The 21111-nt window shown below is 36.1% G+C and overlaps 1 protein-coding gene across 1 annotated transcript in view; it reads right to left on the reverse strand.

Moving 5' to 3' along the window:
• The window catches only part of PEX13 (peroxisomal biogenesis factor 13), a 33531-nt gene that overhangs the window by 12044 nt on the left and 376 nt on the right, over positions 1-21111 (reverse strand). Inside the window, exon 2 of the mRNA XM_060168601.1 lies at positions 4240-4934. Coding sequence (XP_060024584.1) covers positions 4240-4934 — 695 coding nt within the window. The remainder of the gene's footprint in view (positions 1-4239; positions 4935-21111) is intronic.

The raw sequence follows: 21111 nt of genomic DNA on the forward strand, positions 1-21111 counted from the left end.
AATGGAAATCAAAAGAAAGCTGGAGTAGCAACACTCATATCAGATAAAATAGACTTTAAAAAAAAGAATGTTACAAGAGGCAAGGAAGGACACTACATAATGATCAAGGGATCATACAAAAAGAAGATAAAACAATTATAAATATATATGCACCCAATGTAGGAGCACCTCAATATATAAGGCAACTGCTAACAGCTATAAAAGAGGAAATCAACAGTAACACAATAATAGTGGGGGACTTTAACACCTCACTTATACCAATGGACAGATCATCCAAACAGAAAATTAATAAGGAAACCCAAGCTTTAAACGACACAATAGACCAGATATATTTAATAGATATTTATAGGACATTCCATCCAAAAACAGCAGATTACACTTTCTTCTCAAGTGTGCACGGAACATTCTCCAGGACAGATCACATCTTGGGTCACAAATCAAGCCTCAGTAAATTTAAGAAAATTAAAATCATATCAAACATCTTTTCTGACCACAACGCTATGAGATTAGAAATCAATTACAGGGAAAAAAACGTAAAAAGCACAAACACATGGAGGCTAAACAATACGTTACTAAATAACCAAGAGATCACTGAAGAAATCAAAGAGGAAATCAAAAAATACCTAGAGACAAATGACAGTGAAAACACGACAATCCAAAACCTATGGGGTGCAGCAAAAGCAGTTCTAAGAGGGAAGTTTATAGCTATACAAGCCTACCTCAAGAAACAAGAAAAATCTCAAATAAACAATCTAACATTACACCTAAAGGAACTAGAGAAAAAAGAACAAACAAAACCCAAAGTTAGCAGAAGGGAAGAAATCATAAAGATCAGAGCAGAAGTAAATGAAATAGAAACAAAGAAAACAATAGCAAACATCAACAAAACTAAAAGCTGGTTCTTTGAGAAGATAAACAAAATTGATAAACCATTAGCCAGACTCATCAAGAAAAAGAGGGAGAGGACTCAAATCAATAAAATTAGAAATGAAAGAGGAGAAATCACAACTGACACTGCAGAAATACCAAGGATTATAAGAGATTACTACAAGCAAGTCTATGCCAATAAAATGGACAACCTGGAAAAAATGGACAAATTCTTAGAAAGGTATAACCTTCCAAGACTGAACCAGGAAGAAATAGAAAATATGAACAGACCAATCACAAGTAATGAAATTGAAACTGTGATTAAAAATCTTCCAACAAACAAAAGTCCAGGACAGATGGCTTCACAGGTGTATTCTATCAAACATTTAGAGAAGAGCTAACACCCATCCTTCTCAAACTCTTCCAAAAAACTGCACAGGAAGGAACACTCCCAAACTCGTTCTATGAGGCCACCATCACCCTGATACCAAAACCAGACAAAGATACTACAAAAAAAGAAAATTATACACCAATAACACTGATACATAGAGATGCAAAAATCCTCAACAAAATAGAATGCAACAACACATTAAAAGGATCATACACCATGATCAAGTGGGATTTATCCCAGGAATGCAAGGATTCTTCAATATATGCAAATCAATCAATGTGATACACCATATTAGCAAACTGAAGAAGAAAAACCATATGATCATCTCAATAGATGCAGAAAAAGCTTTTGACAAAATTCAACACCCATTTATGATAAAAACTCTCCAGAAAGTGGGCATAGAGGGACCCTACCTCAACATAATAAAGGCCATTTATGACAAACCCACAGCAAACATCATTCTCAATGGTGAAAAACTGAAAGCATTTCCTCTAAGATCAGGAACAAGACAAGGATGTCCACTCTCACTACTAGTAGTCAACATAGTTTTGGAAGTCCTAGCCACAGCAATCAGAGAAGAAAAAGAAAGAAAAGGAATACAAATTGGAAAAGAAGAAGTAAAACTGTCACTGTTTGCAGATGACATGATACTATACATAGAGAATCCTAAAGATGCCATGAGAAAACTACTAGAGATAATCAATGATTCTGGTAAAGTTGCAGGATACAAAATTAATGCACAGAAATCTCTTGCATTCCTATACACTAATGATGAAAAATCTGAAAGAGAAATTAAGGAAACACTCCCATTTACCACTGCAACAAAAAGAATAAAATACCTAGGAATAAACCTACCTAGGGAGACAAAAGACCTGTATGCAGAAAACTATAAGACACTGTTGAAAGAAATTAACGATGATACCAACAGATGGACAAATATTCAGTGTTCTTGGATTGGAAGAATCAATATTGTGAAAATGACTATATTACCCAAAGCAATCTACAGATTCAATGCAATCCCTACCAAATTACCAATGGCATTTTTTACAGAACTAGAACAAAAAATCTTAAAATTTGTATGGAGACACAAAAGCCCCGAATAGCCAAAGCAGTCTTGAGGGAAAAAAACGGAGCTCGAGGAATCAGACTCCCTGACTTGAGACAATACTACAAAGCTACAGTAATCAAGACAATATGGTACTGGCAGAAAAACAGAAATATAGATCAATGGAACACGATAGAGAGCCCAGAGATAAACCCATACACCTATGGTCAACTAATCTATGACAAAGGAGGCAAGGATATACAATGGAGAAAAGACAGTCTCTTCAATAAGTGGTGCTGGGAAAAGTGGACAGCTACATGTAAAAGAATGAAATTAGAATACTACCGAACACCATACACAAAAATAAACTCAAAATGGATTAGAGACCTAAATGTAAGACGAGACACTATAAAACTCTTAGAGGAAAACATAGGAAGAACACTCTCTGACATAAATCATGGCTAGATCTTTTTTAATACGCTTCCTAGAGTAATGGAAATAAAAACAAAAATAAACAAATGGGACGTAATGAAACTTAAAAGCTTTTGCAAAGCAAAGGAAACTACAAACAAGACGAAAAGACTGCCCTCAGAATGGGAGAAAATATTTGTAAATGAATCAATGGACAAAGGATTAATCTCCAAAATATATAAACAGCTCATGCAACTCAATATTAAAATAAAAACAACCCAATTCAAAAATGGGCAGAAGACCTAAATAGACATTTCTCCAAAGAGGACATACAGATGGCCAAGAGGCACATGAAAAGGTGCTCAATAACACTAATTATTAGAGAAATGCAAATCAAAACTACAATGAGGTATCGCCTCACACCAGTTAGAATGGGCATCAGAAAATCTACAAATAACAAATGCTGGAGAGGGTGTGGAGAAAAGGGAACCCTCTTGCACTGTTGGTGGGAATGTAAATTGATACAGCCACTATGGAGAACAGTATGGAGGTTCCTTTAAAAAAGTAAAAATAGAATTACCATATGACCCAGCAATCTCACTAATGGGCCTATACCCAGAGAAAACCATAATTCAAAAAGAAACATGCACCCTAATGTTCATTGCTGTGCTATTTACAATAGCCAGGTCATGGAAGCAACCTAAATGCCCATCAACGATAAAGAAGATGTGGTACATATATGCAATGGAATATTACTCAGCCATAAAAAGGAACGAAATTAGGTCATTTGTAGAGACGTGGATGTATCTAGAGACTGTCATTCAGAGTGAAGTATGTCCAAAAGAGAAAAACAAATATCGTATATTAACACATATATGTGGAACCTAGAAAAATGGTACAGATGAACCAGTTTGCAGGACAGAAATTGAGACACAGATGTAGAGAACAGACGTATGGACACCAAGGGGGTAAAGCAGTGGAGGGTGGTGGTGGTGGTGGTGGTATGATGGATTGGGAGATTGGGATTGACATGTATACATTGATGTGTATAAAATGGATGAGTAATAAGAACCTGCTGTATAAAAAATAATTAAAATAAAATTCAAGAAAATAATAATAATAAAAAAAGGCTCAATAAGTCTTATGTTTCTCCCCAACTGTCGTACTACTTACACTCTTTATGCCTCATTACAATTACCTATTTATGTGTCTCACCCACCTCTCTTCCAGTAAGTTTTAGAAAGATAAAGGGAATATGCCCTATGTTATCTTTGTATCTTCCACAGCATCAAGTTCAGTGACTTGTGAACAGTAGTTAAGTAATGTGTGCTGTTAAACTGAAGTAACAAAGAATAAATCAAGAAGCCTGTTTTTGCTACATGTTCCTCTTCCAGTTTTGAAGTTCTTAACTGAAAATATAACTGGATCAAAATATTAAATACAAATGCATAAAGAAAGCTAATTTAACCTATTCTTGAAATTTGAGATTGTTATATGGTTTTTGAACCCATTTTATTACTCTTACCTGTTACTTCGTCACTGTGAGTAGACAGCAGTTTCCAGATGAGGTAAGGACCACCAAGGATAACAGCAAAGAACAAGAATATTGGCCAAGATTTTGCTGAGTTAGTTGCTCTGTCCTCAGCACCAAGGCAAGCCACAGTTCCTTCACTTTCTGCCCACAGGTCCTCATTCTCAGAGTCTCTTCTTAAACCTATCATCCACTGTAACCGTCTGTAAAGATACCTTATAGTCCTAACTAATGCAAAAGCTGAAAAAACTTTTGTGAAGTGTATTTTTAATCGGGAAAAGTGGTTTGCTACATCCAATACAGCCCTGAAACTGTTATAGACAGCTGAAAAGGTAGCATCCATCATCATGCTGACAGAGGCAAATGCATGCACAATACTTTCAATGGACTGAAATGCACCTCTGCTGCTTTCTTCAGCTTGCTGAACAAATCTACTAGGTGGAAGATCATCTATACGAAGGCGGTTATAGCCCAACCCATTATACCCATAACTATAAGGGCTATAGCTTCCATAAAATGAATTTCCATAGGCACCATATCCAGAAGAAAATGAACTGTAAGCAGGTCTGAAAGTGTTCACATTACTGCTTCCTGTCTGCTGGGATGGCCTTGGAAGAATAGGCGGTGGCACTCTGGTAAGTGTTGGTTGTCCAGGTCTTGTCAATAAAGTAGGACCCAAATCAGCAGATCTAAAATCAAAAAGGATTCAAACTTGTAACTTAAGCACACAATAAATTCATTCAAAGTAACTATTAAACACTTTGTATATACCTAGTGTTATGACAGATCCTACTAAAGATGTCTTAAAGTAAGGAATAGTCTCTAATATCCAGATGCTTAGAATCTGTGTTAAGACAAAATGGATAAGATAAAATAGCTGACTGAACTCTATATTCTTGTTTACTTATGCTGCATTATTAGTAGTACCTTCAACCTTTGGTTTCTTTTTAAGACACATGCCCATTTCCTCAGGGTTAGTTACAACTCGATATCTGTCCATCCTTACACCTAAATGGCACTATCTTAATTACTATAGTTTTATAATAGGTCTTAATATCCAATAAGACAAATCTTCCTACACTATTCTTCATCTTCAAGAGTGTCTTGGCTATTTGACCCTTTGAATATCCATATATATTTTAGAATCAGAGTTTGAAGTTCTACACTGTTCTCCCCACAAAAGCCCTATTGAGATTCTGGTTTGGGATTACATTAAATTCGTAGATTAATTTGAGGTAGTCGACATCTCCATTATATTGAGAGTTTCAACTCAATATAACATATTCTCCATTTACTTATGTCTTTTAAAGATTTTTCTTAATAATGTTTTTTTAAAATAACCACTGAGGGACTTCCCTGGTGGTGAAGTGGTTAAGAATCCACCTGCCAATGCAGGGGACAGGGGTTCGTGCCCTGGTTCGGGAAGATCCTGCATGCCACAGAGCAACTAAGCCTGTGAGCCACAACTACTGAGCCTGCGCTCTAGAGGCCGCAAGCCACAACTATTGAGCCCATGCACCACAACTACTGAAGCCTGCGTACCTAGAGTTTATGCTCTGTAATGAGAAGCCACATCAGTGAGAAGCCTGCGTGCACAATGCAACAAAGAATAGCCCCTGCTCGCGCAACTAGAGAAAGCCTATGTGCAGCAATCGACCTAACACAGCCAAAAATAAATAAATTAATTAAAAAAATAAAATAATCACTGAGTCTCAATGTTTTATAGTTTACTGTGAGGTCTTTCTTTAGATTTATTTCTATATATTTGATTTTTTTGATGCTATTGTAAACGGTGTCTTTCTAATATTTCACTTTTTTGCTATTATATAGAAATAATTGATTAAAAAAATATGGTCCTTATATCTAACAACCTTATTTTGGATTCTTCTTTTGTACTTTCTAGAATCTTAAGGATCTGCAGTCATATTGTATGCGAATAACGATAGGTTATTTCTTCCTTTTTTCAATTCTTACAGCTTTGATTATTAAGGTATTGCATCTAGGACCTGCAGTACAATCTTGAATGGAAGGGATGATAGAAGGTATCCTAGTCTCATTTCTAATCTCAAAGGTAAAATTTTCAAGATGTCACCAATAATTATCATGTTTGTTGTAGGTTTGTTGTAGATTTAGTAGTTCCTTTTCTATTTCTTTTCGATAAAATTTTTTTTACCATTCAGAATGAATGCTGAATTTTATCAAACGATTCCTTAGCAGCTATCAAGATGATTATATGAATTTTTTTCATTTACTGTCTATGATGAATTACATTAATTTTCAAATGTTAAAGCCAACCTGCATTCCTGAAGTAGAATCAAGTAAGCCACAATATATTTCTGAATTTGGTTTGCCAATATTTTATTGAAGATTTTTTTGTATCTATGTTCATGAATGAGACTGTCCTAATATGCTTTTATTGTAAACGTCTTTGTCAGGTTTGGACATCAAGGTTGAACTGGCCTCTTAAAAAGAGTTGGGGGAGCCTTTCACTCTTTTCTATATTCTAGAAAAGTTAATTATTTCTTCCTTAAAGGTTTCTAGAGTTTTCCAGTGAATCATATGGGCTTGGAATTCTCCTACTGGGAAGAATTTTCATTATGAATTTAATTTCTTTAGTATCATGCTACTTAAAATGTGGTCTGTGGACCAGTGCTATTTTATGAACCATTTTATACCAATCTCTAGTAAGTACAGAAAACGAGATTGTGTTTAAGTAATTTGACACTGCTATGATATTTTTACTGCATTTTATAAAAAGTATTGGCCACCATCACAAATATTTTGAGAGGCACTGCTTCAAGTGTTAAAGGACTATTTATTTTTTCTATCTGTAAAATATACCTTGCTTCATCCTCTAAATCTCTTCCCTTCCTTTCTGTATTTTCCTGTCCTTTTGTCTCTTTGTACTTCCTTCTAGATATTTTCTTCCCAACTATTCTTTTTTTATTTTAATTTTATTTATTTATTTTTGTCTGCGTTGGGTCTTCATTGCTGCACGCGGCTTTCTCTAGTTGCTGAGAGCGGGGGCTACTCTTCATTGCAGTGCACGGGCTCCTCATTGAGGTGGCTTCTCTTGTTGTGGAGCACAGGCTCTAGGCACGCAGGCTTCAGTAGTTGTGGCACGTGGGTTCAGCAGTTGTGGATCGCGGGCTCTAGAGCGCAGGCTCAGTAGTTGTGGCACACGGGCTGTTGCTCTGTGGCATGTGGGATCTTCCCGGACCAGGGTTCGAACCTGTGTCCCCTGCATTGGCAGGCGGATTCTTAACCACTGTGCCACCAGGGAAGCCCTCCAACTATTCTTTAGGTCACTGCTACTCAAGGGGCCAATCTGCAAGATAAGGAACTTGCACTATAATGTAAATGAACAAATTCTTTCTTCACAGAGAAAGTTTTGCTATCAAGAAAATGCCACTTGAGGGCTTCCCTGTGGCGCAGTGGTTGAGAGTCTGCCTGCCGATGCAGGGGACATGGGTTCGTGCCCCGGTCCGGGAAGATCCCACATGCCGCGGAGTGGCTAGGCCCGTGAGCCACGGCCACTGAGCCTGCGCGTCCGGAGCCTGTGCTCCGCAACGGGAGAGGCCACAACGGTGAGAGGCCCACGTACCGCAAAAAAAAAAACAACAAAAAAAACAAAAAAGAAAATGCCACTTGAGTGGTGGAGAGATAAACTGGAAGATTGGGATTGACATATACACACTACTATATGTAAAATAGATAACTAATAAGGACCCTACTGTACAGCACAGGGAACTCTATTCAGTACTCTGTAATAGCCTATATGGGAAAAGAATCTAAAAAAGAGTGGATATATTTATATGTATAACTGATTCACTTTGCTGTACACCTGAAACTAATACAACATTGTAAACAACTATACTCCAATAAAAATTTAAAAGAAAAGAAAAGAAAAGAAAATGCCAGTTGAACTAAATGGTATGCTCAGGGTCAATTTGTTCTACATTCTGACACAAATTTCCTATCTTGCTGTGGACTGTTACTACATAGTTCAAAAAATAGCAGCCAGCCCATAGACTCTCAGCAGCTACAGAACACACTTCGAGCAGTACTGCTCTAAGTCACTAATTCTCTATGTAATGGTGTCTAATCTGTTTCTAAATCCAACGAGCTCTCAATTTTGGTTACTGTATTTTTTGTTCTAGAAATTCCTTTCCTCTTTTAATAGTTTCCAATTCTCTGCCAAAATTCTTCATCTTCTCTTTTATTGCCCTCAACATATTAAAGATAATTTAAAGTTTCTGCTAACTCCAATATCTAGAGTCCCTATGAATTTGTTTATCCAGATGTTAACTTAGCTGCCATTTATGTTACATAATGTCCTCCTGGGTCTGGCTATTTGATTTTGCTGTGCGTGAGCAATTATTATTGTAGCAGTAATTTGAGATTCTGGATGATGTTCTCCTTCTCCAGATGTGTTTCATTCTGGATATTGTTTCTTTTCATTTTTTTAAAAAATTGAAATGTAGTTGATTTACAATGTTGTGTTAGTTGCAGGGGTACAGCATAGTGATTCAGATATATTTATTTATATATATATATACACACACACACACACACACACATATAAAAGTGAATATGTATATTCTTTTTCAGATTCTCTTCTATTTTAGGTTATTACAAGATATTGAATATAGTTCCCTGTGCTATACATTAGTTCCCTGTGCTATACAATAGGTCCTTGTTGTTTATCTATTTTATATATAGTAATATGTATCTGGATATTGTTTTCTGAACTATTCTCTAATTTGGTTCAGGCAGGCTGCTAAGGCTACTATCAATTCATGATGTCCCTAATTTCAGGAATTGATGATTTGACGCTGGACTTCTGTTCCTATAAGGGCCTGTCTACTTCTTTTATACCCTTATATCTAGATGTATCTTTTATACCCTTATATCTAGATGTACCTAACATTAGGTATGGGTAATTTATCAGTATCTCGTCTTGGAGGACGTCTGAACTCCAACCCTGATTCAAGAGTCTGTCAAGTGTTCTACTCAACTAGCTTCATTATCTAAGCTGCTTCTTCTGAAATCAGCAGAAGCTTCTATGGGAAAAGTGCTTTCAAAGGCAATGCTCACCTTTGTGAATTTTTAACTTTCCTGAATCTGGGCTCCATAAACCTTTATCCTCTTTTTTGCCCTATAATATAGCCTTCCAGATGTTTTATATTCTGCTTAGCCTTCTACTTGTCCTCAATAGTTTTTTTTTTCCTGAAGTACTTATTCTGCCATCATCAAAAGTCCTTCCTATAATTCTTTGTCCATATTTTGTACAGTATCTTACATTTATTTATACATCTGACTCTTCCTGTAAACGGCAAGCTTCTCAAAGGCACGGGAGCTTTCCTTGTTTCTCCATCACCTAACTATAGTGCTTAGCATATAAATAGGTACTGATACAAACACTATACTGGAGTCTTTCATTAGTAAATATTTAATACACATATATCACACACTATTAATACAGATTTTTCTTTATATATCTTTGTATTATTTCATAAATTGTGATGAATATGTAACTTAAAAAATTATAGGGAATTAAATTTAAACACTTGGTAATAAAAAAATAAAGAGCTTTCCTCTTACTCTTGTGTTTTTTTTTTTTTTTAATTTTGGCCGCCCTGCTCAGCTTGTTGAATTTCAGTTCCCTATCAGGGACTGAACCCAGGCCTTCGGCAGTGAACATGAGGAGTCCTAACCAGTGGACCACCAAGGAATTCACTCTTCTTTGGTTTTAATGCGGTCTGTTTCCGGCATACACAAGTGCATTCAGTGTGCATGTACAGTCTTGCTTCTGGTACAACAAGCATAATGAGAGCTAAAGAAGCCTATGACTTAGAAGAACAATGATTTATTCTCATTGCTGAGTGTGCAAAATCTCCCCCACCCAATTTTTTATCTTGAAAAGTTTCAAACAGGAAAAAAAAAAAACTGAAAGAAAAGTACAATGAATATCCACATACCTTCTATCTAGATTCAACAACTGCTATCATTTTGCCACATTTGCTTTCTCTTTACCACTCTCTAGTCTTTTAAAACTTCTTGAACTATTTGAAATTAACTTGTAGACCTAATAAATTACTCCTAAATACCTCACAGGCATTTCCTAAGAATAAAGATATTTTATACAAAAACATAATACTGTTTTCCCATCTTTAAAAATTAATAATTCCATATCTATTACCCAATTGATATTCAAAACATATCCATTACTCTCAAATATCTTTGTCTAAACAGCTTTATTGAGTTAAAATTCACATACCATAAAATTCACCCATTTAAATTGTAAAAAGCAACAGTTTTCCATATATTCACAGATCTGTACAACTATCACCATATGCAACTTCAGCACACTTTCATCATCCCAAATAGAAATCCCATATTTATTAGCAGTCACTCCCCATTTCTTACCCTCCTCCAATCCTGGGCAATCACACTAATCTACTGTCTGTCTCTATAGGTTTGCCTACTTTGGACATTTCCTATATAATCGATTCTTGTTATTTGAGATAGTTATGCTCTATAAACCTGCAAACAATGAATCAGCAAATACTGAATCACTGCTCCTGGAGGAAACAAAGAGTTAGGTTCCTTCAAGCCTCTGGTCACAACATTTTCATCTATCTACTGATCAATACATATACTTTCTATGTATGTTTCTGTTTAAAGATACTTTATCTAATTACATTGTTGACTCATTAACAATGAATTCATGGCCAAAAGCACCACAACTCATGTCTGAGCAAAGTTTATCTAATGCTAATATTTTCTCCATAAGGCCTTCTAGGAACACTTCAGCACTATGCTTAGGGGCCATTTAAAGACAGTGAAATCATCAACAAAAATGTGAAAAACGTGGTTGGCACTTAACTGATTTTGAAAAGGACACCTGTTTACAGTATGAGAGCTGAAACAAGCCAGAATGTTGCTTTTTCTTCACCCTTAGCTGAGAGATGACTCAGATCTTTCACTGCTCTATGTGTGTCTGAAAAGATCATGAAAATGCTTCAAGTACTGATTTTAGGGTTACAAATAAATTTCATCGAGTAGGAGAGTTTGCAAATACTGAATCCGCAAATAATGAGGATCTACAGTAAATGAAACTTACAATATGTAGTATTTTGTGACTGGCTTCTTTCACTTAATGTTTTAAAGGTTCATCTATGTTGTAGCATGTATCAGTACCTCATTCTTTTTTATTACTATATTATATTTATCCATACATCAGCTGATAAACATTTGGGTTGTTTCCACTTTTGGGGTATTATGACTAATGCTTCTATGAACATTTATGTACAAATTTTTGTGTGAACATGTGTTTTCATGTTTCTTGGGGATGATACTGCTGGGTCATATCATAACTCTGTGTTTACCCTTTTGAAGAACTGCCAAATTGTTTTCCAAAGCAACCGTATAATTTTACGTTCCCACCAGCAGTGCATGAGGGTTTCAATTTCTCTACATTTTGTCAACACTTGTTATTATCTGTCTTTTTTACCATAGCCACCCTAGTGGGTGTGAAATGGTACATCACTGTGGGTTTGATTTACATTTCCCTAATGGTTAATGATATCGAGTATCTTTTCATGTGCTTATTGGCCAGTTTTAGATCTTCCTTGGAGAAATGTCTATTCACATACATTGCCCATTTAAAAAATTAGGTTATTTATCTTTTTATCATTGAGTTGTAAAAGTCAAAATGTCTTTTTAGGTTTTTTTGAAACAAAAATTCAATTAAGTCTCACATATTGCATTTGGTTGGTTGTGTCCCTATTCTCATCTAAACAGAACAATAATGTCCTGGACTTTTTGAAGAGTCCAGTCAATTTCTTCTAGAGTGTCCCACATTCTGGATTTGTGTTACCCCCAAATGTTGTTTAACTATCCCCTATCCTCTATACTTCCAGTTAAACTGGAAGTATAAACTGGAAGTATGAACTGGAAGTATAAACTCTAAGTATGCATCTAAAGGTTTGATCTAAAGGTTTTGGCAAGCATAAATCATGAGCGAAGTTGTTTACCTCAGATTGTATTACATCATAAAAAAAGGAATAAAACTTTAAAAAGGGTCAGTAGACTACCAAATAGTGTAGTATATTCAGGTTTGGATGAAGCAGCTCTGAGGGTAAGTGCTCCACTCAAATGAAACTAGTTCATTGCTTGAGGCTGGGGACTGGGAAGTGCCACCTTGCCTCATAAAAATTTGCTGACAGTGGTAAAAGAGATTATAAAATTTGCTGACAACACTTTAGGATTTTTAGAAAGTTACAAAACTAAGAATGGGGGAAGACTCTGATAAAGCCTCAAACTCAGAAAATGAAACAAGTTAACAACTGACTCAATGACTTAATCTGCGATATCCTTAATCTAAGCCACTTTATACCAGATTCTTACATGGAGAGTGGATGCTGAGAGGGAGGTACAAGCAACAGGAAGCCTACTAGATAGAAAGAGCTGAATGTAGAAGGAAAAGTGAGACAACAGAACCCCAAAATTCCCACTCAAAATGGAGATATCAAAAATACTACACACAAGAAGAAAAAAAAACACAAAGAGACCAAAATAACAAAAATTAACAATAAGAATGAAAAGTCATTCAAGGAAAAACTAATTTTATATAATAGCTCATCAAAGATTCTAAATATGTTTAAAATGGTCAAAGAGATAAGCAGAACAAGAATAATATGAGATTGAATGAATCAATTTAAAAAAGTCAAAGAGATAAATGTAGCAATAACATCTGTGAAATAAAAATAGAAAAAAACCCATGTAAATATGAAAAAAATTTCATTAGAAATCTTATACACAATGCCCACAGCCACAAGGCATCTTGTAACTATGAGGCGAAAAGAAAATTAGTTGTTGTACACTAAGGAACAGAGTAGAAATATGGAACTTGTGGAATTCTACTTCAAGTAATGGTATTCTAGGTAATCAGACCAACTCTTTCACAGAAAACAATTAGAAAAGCTAGAAAAAATATAAAATTATCTGTTTAAAGCATGAGAAGACAAGACACTGAGGAATTAGAGTCAAGATCCAGGAGTAGGAGAAAATCTAGAGAGCCCATTTTAGCTGTTTCTCAAGGGAAGAGGGCCAATTCCAGAAGAGATGGCTGACAGGATGAGAAGTTGAGTAGAGCTTTTAATAGACTCTCTGGGCTAAGGAGACAAAAACTAGAATTCAGAAGTCCCAAAAGAGGGACAAGATAAATGCCCACACTTCAGACTGGGACTTTAAACAGCCACATGCTAGGAGTAAGGGGAAAAAGGTTAACAAGAAATAGACTAGCCCTGGGAGAAACTGAAAACCACAATTTCAAGTTAGCTCAAATTTGAAATTATTAAAATGATCTTAGATTGCTAGTGGCCCAAGGTGCCTATCAAAAGTAAAACTCTCTGGAGGAAGAGACCATCCTAGGCCTCAAATCGCCTTAAATTATCTATATACAATGCCCAGCTCGCACTGAAAAATAATTGAGCCTCTATGATGACAAAACTACATGTTAAAAAAAAATGAGTGACATTAGTCAATATAAAATGATCCATATGGATCCAGATAATGGAGTTATCAGGTGGAGACTTTAAACAACTATGCTATACATATTCAAAGAAAAAAAGGCAAGATTGAGATTTTCAGCAGAGAATAGAAACTACAAAGCAGGACCAAATGGAAATTCTAAAACTAAAAGAATAAAATACCTGAAACTACGAACTCAATGACTGATTCGTTTACTATCAGATTAGACACACTGAAAGAAAAATACCGGTGAACTAGAAGAGTTCAGAAGAAAATACCCAGAATGAAGCATGAGTAACAAAAGGATACATACAGAAATGAGTGTAAGATGGAGTATATAGTGAAATATAGAGCATATATGTAATTGGGGTCAGAGAAATGAAAAGAGGATGGGCAGAAGAGATATTTAAAGAAATAATGGTTGAATCTTTTCTGAAATCAATGAAAGACATCAAGTCAGATTCAAGTATCTCTATGAATCCCACCAAAAATAATATAGTGAAAAATACATTGAAGCCCAACAAAGTATAACTGCTGGAAAAAAAAAAAAAAAAAAGAGATTCCTTTCGAAGGAGCAAGAGTAAGACAGAGATGAGTGAGAATGCCAGAAAGCTGACAGACAAAAAGGAAGCCAAGAAAAATGTAGGTCCCCTGATGACAATGGTGAGTTAGCAGATCTCTAGACTTCTTGTCAACTAAACAATAAATGCCTCTATAGTTGAAAGCACAGAAAGTCAGATATTGTTACTTGGAGCAGAACTATTCCTGATATGTTTAATAGTAGTTCCAGAAGAAGAGATGGGAAAGAATAGTGCTCAAACAATATTTAAAGATAGGATTCGTGAGAGTTTTCCTGAATTAAAGACAGATGTGAATCCTCGGATTCAACACTGTGGGTACTGAGCATGAACACTGTAGCTGCTGAGCAGGAGGAAAATATATACATGTACATATGTATATCTGAATATTTGAACCTAGACAGAGCCTAATAAAGCTGTAGAGGACCAAGGTAAGGGAAAATCTTAAAGGCTGCTAAGGAGAACATAGTCTGTAAAGGAATAAAAATTAAACTCAACAGAAAAATTTCTGTAGCTACAAAACTCTGATACCAAACCAGATACCAAACCATATGTTCCAATTAGGAACATATATGCAAAGATCTTAAAATATTAGATTTCTACATTGTATTTTTTTAAAAAAATCAAAATTTAGCAGAGTTCATCCAGAAACGCAAGGATGATTCAACATTGGACAATTAATTGATGCAATAAACCACATTTTCATATTAAAATAAAAACACATAATTATCCCAACAGATGCAGAAAAGTTATTCATAAAATTTAATACCCCTTCATAATAAAAATCTGAGCAAGGTAGAGAGATAGAAGTTTGATAGGATATCTATCAAAAACAAAAAGCAAACATCATAATTTATAGTGACACTTGAGAAGCATTCCAATGAAAGTCTGGAACAATACAAGGATGTTGGCAATTTATGCTGGCTTATTTGTAAATGACAGGATTGTCAACACAGGACTCAAAAGAATTTCAACCAAACCATCAGAACAAATTAAGAGTCTGACATTATGCTGGATATAATATTTATATCTTATAAACGATGGGAAAGGACTTCATGGAAACAATTATAAAACACTACTTAAAGCAAAAAAGAATGTCAAAATCTCACCAATTGCACCTTACACAATATTCATGGATGAAAAGGCTTACTTGATCTTTACATAAAAGTTCCAATAAAATATAAAGTTCTAATAAAAATCCCAATAAGTCTTTTTATAAAGGCTAAGTGCAACAAAGGCAATTATGAAGAACAGCAATGTGTGGAGGATCTTGACATACCAAATATCAAAACTTATTATAAAGACAGTGTGGTGTTAGCATAAGAATAGATAAATACAGCAACAGAACATATTATAAAGTCCCCCAAACAGAACCACACATTTAGAAAAACTTGGTGTGATATAGATGGCATTATAAAGTAGTATGGAATAAATTACTTAATAAATGGTGCTGGGATAATAAGTTATCCACATGGAAAAGAATTGAATTCTCTATTTCACACTGATTTTTGTACAACAAAGTCAGTTCCAGGTGGATTAAAGATATGAATGGGGGGCTTCCTTGGTGGCGCAGTGGTTGAGAGTCCGCCTGCCGATGCAGGGGACAAAGGTTCGTGTCCCGGTCCAGGAGGATCCCACATGCCGCGGAGCGGCTGGGCCCGTGAGCCATGGCCGTTGAGCCTGTGCGTCCGGAGCCTGTGCTCCGCAGTGGGAGAGGACACAACAGTGAGAGGGCCTGCGTGCCGCAAAAAAAAAAAAAAAAAAAAAAAGGATATGAATGGGAAATGAACAGTTAAAAGAAGATATAGAGAAAAATTTTCCTGATCTGAGGTAGAAAGCGTTTCTTAACCAAGATAGAAAAAGCACAAGTAAAAGATGAAAAATTTGGCTATATTAAAATTAAAATATCTGTACAACAAAAATGAACATGAATGTAAATAAAGCAATAAGACAAGCCAAAGATTGAAAGATAAAAACAAAATAGGATCAGTACAAACAATAAAGTACTCCTACAAATTGATAAGCAAAGATAAAGCCAACATAAAAGTGGGCAAAAGATTACCAACAGAAAAAATTTCAAATCAACATTCAAAAAGATCCTCAATTTTATTACTGATCAGAGAAGTGCAAATTAAATACCATTTCACATCTATTAGATTGGTAAATACAGTACTACAAAATAACATCAAGTGTTGGAAAAAATGTAGAGAAACAGAATACCTTGCTAGTGAAAATGTAAAAATTGGTATACGACCACTTCGAGGAGCAACTTGGTGATAGTCAGTACTTGAAGATAAGCATACCCTTCCAGCAAGCAACTCTCCTCCCAGAAAACCTCTTGGAAACGTGCACAAGGAGAAAGACACATGAATTTTGACTGCAGTAGCTTTAAATATTTAACAACTAATACTCTAATATCTATAACAGAACAAATAGTTTGCTTTTATATAACAGAATATTCTATGGCAGTTAAAACGAACTACAGGCATACCTCATTTTATGATGCTTTGCAGATCGTGTTTTTTACAAATTGAAGGCTTGTTGCAACCCTGGGTCAAGCCCATCTATCTGCACCATTGTTTGAACAGCATTTGCTCACTTCGTGTCTGTGTCGCATTCTGGTAATTCTCACAATATTTCAAACTGTTTCATTACTATTATATTTGTTATGGTGATCAGTGATCTCTTATGTTACTATTCTAGTTGTTTTAGGACACCATGAACTGTGCCCCTATAAGACAGCAAACTCTCAAAATAAATGTGTGTGTTCTGACTGCTCCAGCGACCAGCCTTTCCTCCCATGTCTCTCTCTCTTCTCGAGATTCCCTTATTCCCTAAGACATAAGAATGTTGAAATTAGGCCAGTTAATAACCCTACAAAGGCCTCTAAGTGTTCAAGTGAAAGGAAGAGTCACACGCCTCTAAATCAAAAGCTAGAAATGATTAAGCTTAGAGAGGAAGGCATGTCAAAAGTCAGGATAGGCCAAAGGCTAGGCCTCTTGCACCAAACTGTTAGCCAAGCTGTGAATGCAAAGGAAAAGTACTTGAAGGATATTAAAAGTACTACTCCAGCGAACACGCTATTGATAAAGTAAAACAGCCTTATTGCTGACATGACGAAAGTTTTAGTGGTCTAGCTAAATCAAAGCAGCCATTAACATTCCCTTAACCAAAACCTAATCCAGAGCAAGTCCCTAACTCTTCAATTCTGTGAAGGCTGAGAGATGAGGAAGCTGCAGAAGAAAAGTCTGAAGCTAGCAGAGGTTGTTTCAGGAGGTTTAAGGAAAGAAGCCATCTACATAACATAAGAGTGCAAGGTAAAGCTGCAAGTGCTGGTGTAGAAGCTCCAGCAAGTTATCTAGAAGATCTAGCTAAGATAATTAATGAAGGTGGCTATGCTAAACAACAGATTTTCAATGCGGACAAAATAGCCTTCTATGGGAAGAAGAGGCCATCTAGGGCTTTCATGGCTAGAGGGAAGGCAATGCCAGGCTTCAAAGCCTCAAAGGACCAGCTGACTCTCTTGTTAGGGGCTAATGCAGCTGGAACCTGAAGATGAAGCCAATGCTCATTTACCATTCTGAAAATCCTAAGGCCCTTAAGAATTATGCTAAATCTACTCTGCCTGTGCTCTATCAGTGGAACAACAAAGCCTGCATGACAGCACATCTGTTTACAATATGGTTTACTAAATATTTTAAGCCCACTGTTGAGACCTAGTGCTCAGAAGAAAAGATTCGTTTCAAAATATTACTGCTCACTGATAATGCAACTGGTCACCCAAGAGCTGATGGAGGTGTACAATGAGATTAATGTTGTTTTCATGTCTGCTAGCACAATATCCATTCTGTAGCCCATGGATCAAGCAGTCATTTCGACTTTTAAGTCTTATTATCTAAGAAATAAATTTCATAAGGCTATAGCTGCCATAGATGGTGATTTCGCTGATGGACTTGGGCAAAGTAAATTGAAACCCTTTCTAAAAGGATTCACCATTTTAGATGCCATTAAGAACATCTGTGATACATGGGATGAGTTCAATATATCAACTTTAACAGGAGTTTGGAAGAAGTTGATTCCAACCCTCATGGATGACTTTAAAGGGGTTCAAGACTTCCGTGAAGCAAGTAACTACAGATGTGGTGGAAATAGCAAGAGAACTAAAAATAAAAGTGAAGCCTAAAGATGTAACTGAATTGCTGTAATCTCATGATAAGACTTTAACAGATGAGGAGCTGCTTCTTATGGGTAAGCAAAGAAAGTGGTTTCTTGAGATGGCATCCACTCCTGGTGAAGAAGATATGAAGATTGTTGAAATGACAACAAGGGATTTAGACTACTATGTAAATTTAGCTGATAAAGCAGCATCAGGGTTTGAGAAGATTTACTCCAATTTTGAAAGAAGTTCTACTGTGGGTAAAATGCTACCAAACAGTACTGCATGCTATAGAGAAATGTTTGAGAAAGGAAGACTCAACCAATGTGGCAAACTTCATTGTGGTCTTATTTAAAGAAACTGCCACAACCACCCCAGCCTTCAGCAACCACCTCCAATGAGTCAACATCGAGGCAAGACTCTCCACCAACAAAAAGATTACAACTGGCTGAAGGCTCAGGTGATGGTCAGCATTTTTTTAGCAATGAAGTATCTTTAAGGTTATATACATTGTTTCTTTAGACATAATGCTATTGCACACTTAATAGACTACAGTAGAGTGTAAACATAACTTTTGTATGCACTGGGAAACCAAAAAAACTCATGTGACTCGCTTTATTGCAATATTCATTCGCTTTATTGCGATATTTGATTTACTGCGGTGGTCTGAATCCAACCTGCAATACCTCCCAAGTATGCCTGTACAGTTACAAGAATGAACAAGATAAATCTCAAAATAAATAATACTTAGTGGAAAAACACTTTGCAAATGATACATACAGTTCGAATATATTTAAAGTCAAAAATATACTGAATAATAATACATACATATATACATATGTAATGTACATACAAAGCTCAATACTGAAGTATAAACACATTGTGTACAACAAAAACCAAATAGGGACAGTAGTTACCGTAGGAAAGAAGAATGGGAGGGTTTAACTGTTGCTCTAATTTTATTTTTTAAGAAATCTGAGGCGAATCTGGTAAAATGTTAATATTTCTTAAAGCTAGGAGCTAATACACAAGTATTCATCATCTTACTCTCTACCAGTCTCTAGGTGTTTAAAATACTTCACATTTTCTTAAAAAATGGGAAAATGGTTAATCTTACAAACATAACTTTAACAGATGCAAAAATAAAACGTCTCTCTTCTAAAGAGCAGTCCAAATTTTTAAATAAGGTCAAACCACTCATAAAAAAAGGTAGCAGATGCTACCTTTATATTAGCAAAAAATGCTAATCTGCCTGCTAATGCAGGGGCCACGGGTTTGAGCCCTGGTCTGGGAAGATCCCACATGCTGAGGATCAACTAAGCCCGTGCGCCACAACTACTGAGCCTGTGCTCTAGAGCCCGCGAGCCACAACTACTGAAGCCCATGTGCCTCGAGCCCATGCTCCGCAACAAGAGAAGCCACTGCCATGAGAAGCCCACCCACCGCAACGAAGAGTAACCCCTGCTCGCTGCCAACTAGAGAAAGCCTGTGCGCAGCAACGAAGACCCAACGCAGCCAAAAATAAATAAAACAAATTTATTTTTTAAAAAGTAGCATAAAGTGTCATCCCAACTTAATAGCATAATTAAAGCTTACTACTTATGTACCTTCATTATTAAATAAAGTAGCAATTGTGTTCAAACACCTTAAAAAAACATTACAAGATTTTAGAACACAGCAGAAATACATTCCAGTATGTTGGGGATTTCTATGTAAGTAAACCTACCACAGTAGGCAATGTGACATTCGAGTCTCACCATCTGAATTAAGATGCCCAGATCCACAGACTTAGAGAACAGAACTTATGATTACAAGGGCGGAAGGGATAGATTGGGAGTTTGGGATTGACAATGTACACACTGTTATATTTAAAATAGATAACCAACAAGGACCTACTGTATAGTACAGGAAACACTGTTTACTATTCTGTAATAACCTAAATGGGAAAAGAATTTGAAAAAGAATACATACATGTATGTGTATAACTGAATCACTTTGCTGTACACCTGAAACTAACACATTAACCAACTCTGCTCCAATATAAAAAATTAAAAAAAAAGATGTCCAGATCCACCCAACACAAAACACGTTCTTCCTGGCAACAAGAACCCATTCTCTATGTGAAATTCTTCTCTTTTATTCTATTTTAACCTTTTTTGAGTCGTAGATCCATTTAACACTGATTAAAACCAAACAAAAAACCACAGGCCTTAGAAAAAAATCACACACTATCTAGCGCACAAAGGCCACTCGTAGGCCTCAGTTTTTAACTCCCGCTTGTTGCTTTTCCAAATCTTTATCCGAAACATTGCTGAGTTATGCTGGAAAAGAACGCAAACTGTACAGGCTTGAGTTCCAGTTGTGTAAAAGTGACCTTTTGGGCTTTCACCAACTTGTCGAGAGATGGTTAAAAGCTTTCGAGAGACTTTGCTCCCTGACGAGCCGGGGCCGGGCAAATGCCTCTCTCACCTGCTACGGACCGAAAGTCTTAACTCTTTAAGGTGGGGGTGGCGGGGGGAAGAGAGTCGTGCAGTTCAGTCAGGGTGTCCCCCAAACAGAAGGGACAGGTGGTACCTGACCCTTTCTTCCAAGCAC

Source organism: Lagenorhynchus albirostris, chromosome 13 (assembly GCF_949774975.1).
Source record: "Lagenorhynchus albirostris chromosome 13, mLagAlb1.1, whole genome shotgun sequence".
In the NCBI taxonomy this organism is placed as follows: domain Eukaryota; kingdom Metazoa; phylum Chordata; class Mammalia; order Artiodactyla; family Delphinidae; genus Lagenorhynchus; species Lagenorhynchus albirostris.